At 60.1% G+C, this 843-nt stretch overlaps 1 protein-coding gene across 1 annotated transcript in view; it reads right to left on the bottom strand.

The window, feature by feature from the left end:
- Window positions 1–324: 324 nt before the first annotated feature.
- Window positions 325–843, bottom strand: part of VOLCADRAFT_99153 (uncharacterized protein) — a gene marked incomplete at both ends in the record, with an annotated part of 9772 nt that continues 9253 nt past the window's right edge. Inside the window, one exon of the mRNA XM_002957908.1 lies at window positions 325–405. Within this exon, the coding sequence (XP_002957954.1) occupies window positions 325–405 (81 nt within the window). The remainder of the gene's footprint in view (window positions 406–843) is intronic.

Below are 843 nucleotides of genomic sequence, written 5' to 3'. Positions count from 1 at the left end.
GATGACAGGAGTGGACTCTCGGTATGGCGCCCATGGGAACTTGTACTTGCATACACCAGATGCACAGCAGCCAGCATGGCCGCCAGACGAACAGATGTGCATCTGTTTGCGCAAAACATGATGAAAAAGGTCGTGCTGGCAGGGCTCTTCGGGCTGCTGCCAGTACTCTGCTGTGTAGGGGCACAATGGATGGCTATCATCCCCACGGTACACAGCGGGCACACAGGCAACAATCTCCGATGCTACCCAGTCCACATCCTCTGGGTGCACCCACAGCACAATGTGTGCATGCAGGCTGTGCCGGTTCTGAACCTCATAACGCACCACCCAGTTGGTGACGCGGCCAAGGGCCCCGCCAGCCTGGACTGCCCCCCGGCCTGCCTTCAGCACGTCGGTCATGAAGGACTGCACGCACTTGTGGGCGATGAATGCGTTCTCAGCTGGGGCGTCTTGCCATGTGAAGCCAGCACAAAAGCCAACGACATCGCTGGCCATGCTGTCGAATGTAGTATCAGCGGCGTGTCCACAAGAGGTAGAGACGGTGCAGTACATCACGCAGGTGCACGCGGAGGATGGGCAGCAGGCCAAGTCGGCTTTGAGGGATGTGGCCGCGGCGGGCATGTTCGACATCATACGGCGGCATGTGCCTCATGGCTGGCCCCTGGCATTCCCGCTCCGGGAATGCGTGGCTTTGCCCAGCGTGCGCGCGAACAAGGTCCTGCAGTCGATGTTGGCGGCATACGGCCATGGATTTCGTGAGCAGGAGCAGCCCAGGCGCGGGTTCTGGCCAACACCTGCACCACGATGCCCAGGACGCTCCTGCTGACAAAGTCTATGCTTTTC

Source organism: Volvox carteri (assembly GCF_000143455.1).
Source record: "Volvox carteri f. nagariensis unplaced genomic scaffold VOLCAscaffold_82, whole genome shotgun sequence".
NCBI lineage: Eukaryota > Viridiplantae > Chlorophyta > Chlorophyceae > Chlamydomonadales > Volvocaceae > Volvox > Volvox carteri.
Note: the sequence above shows the minus strand (reverse complement) of the source record. Positions and strands in the feature narration are given on the sequence as shown.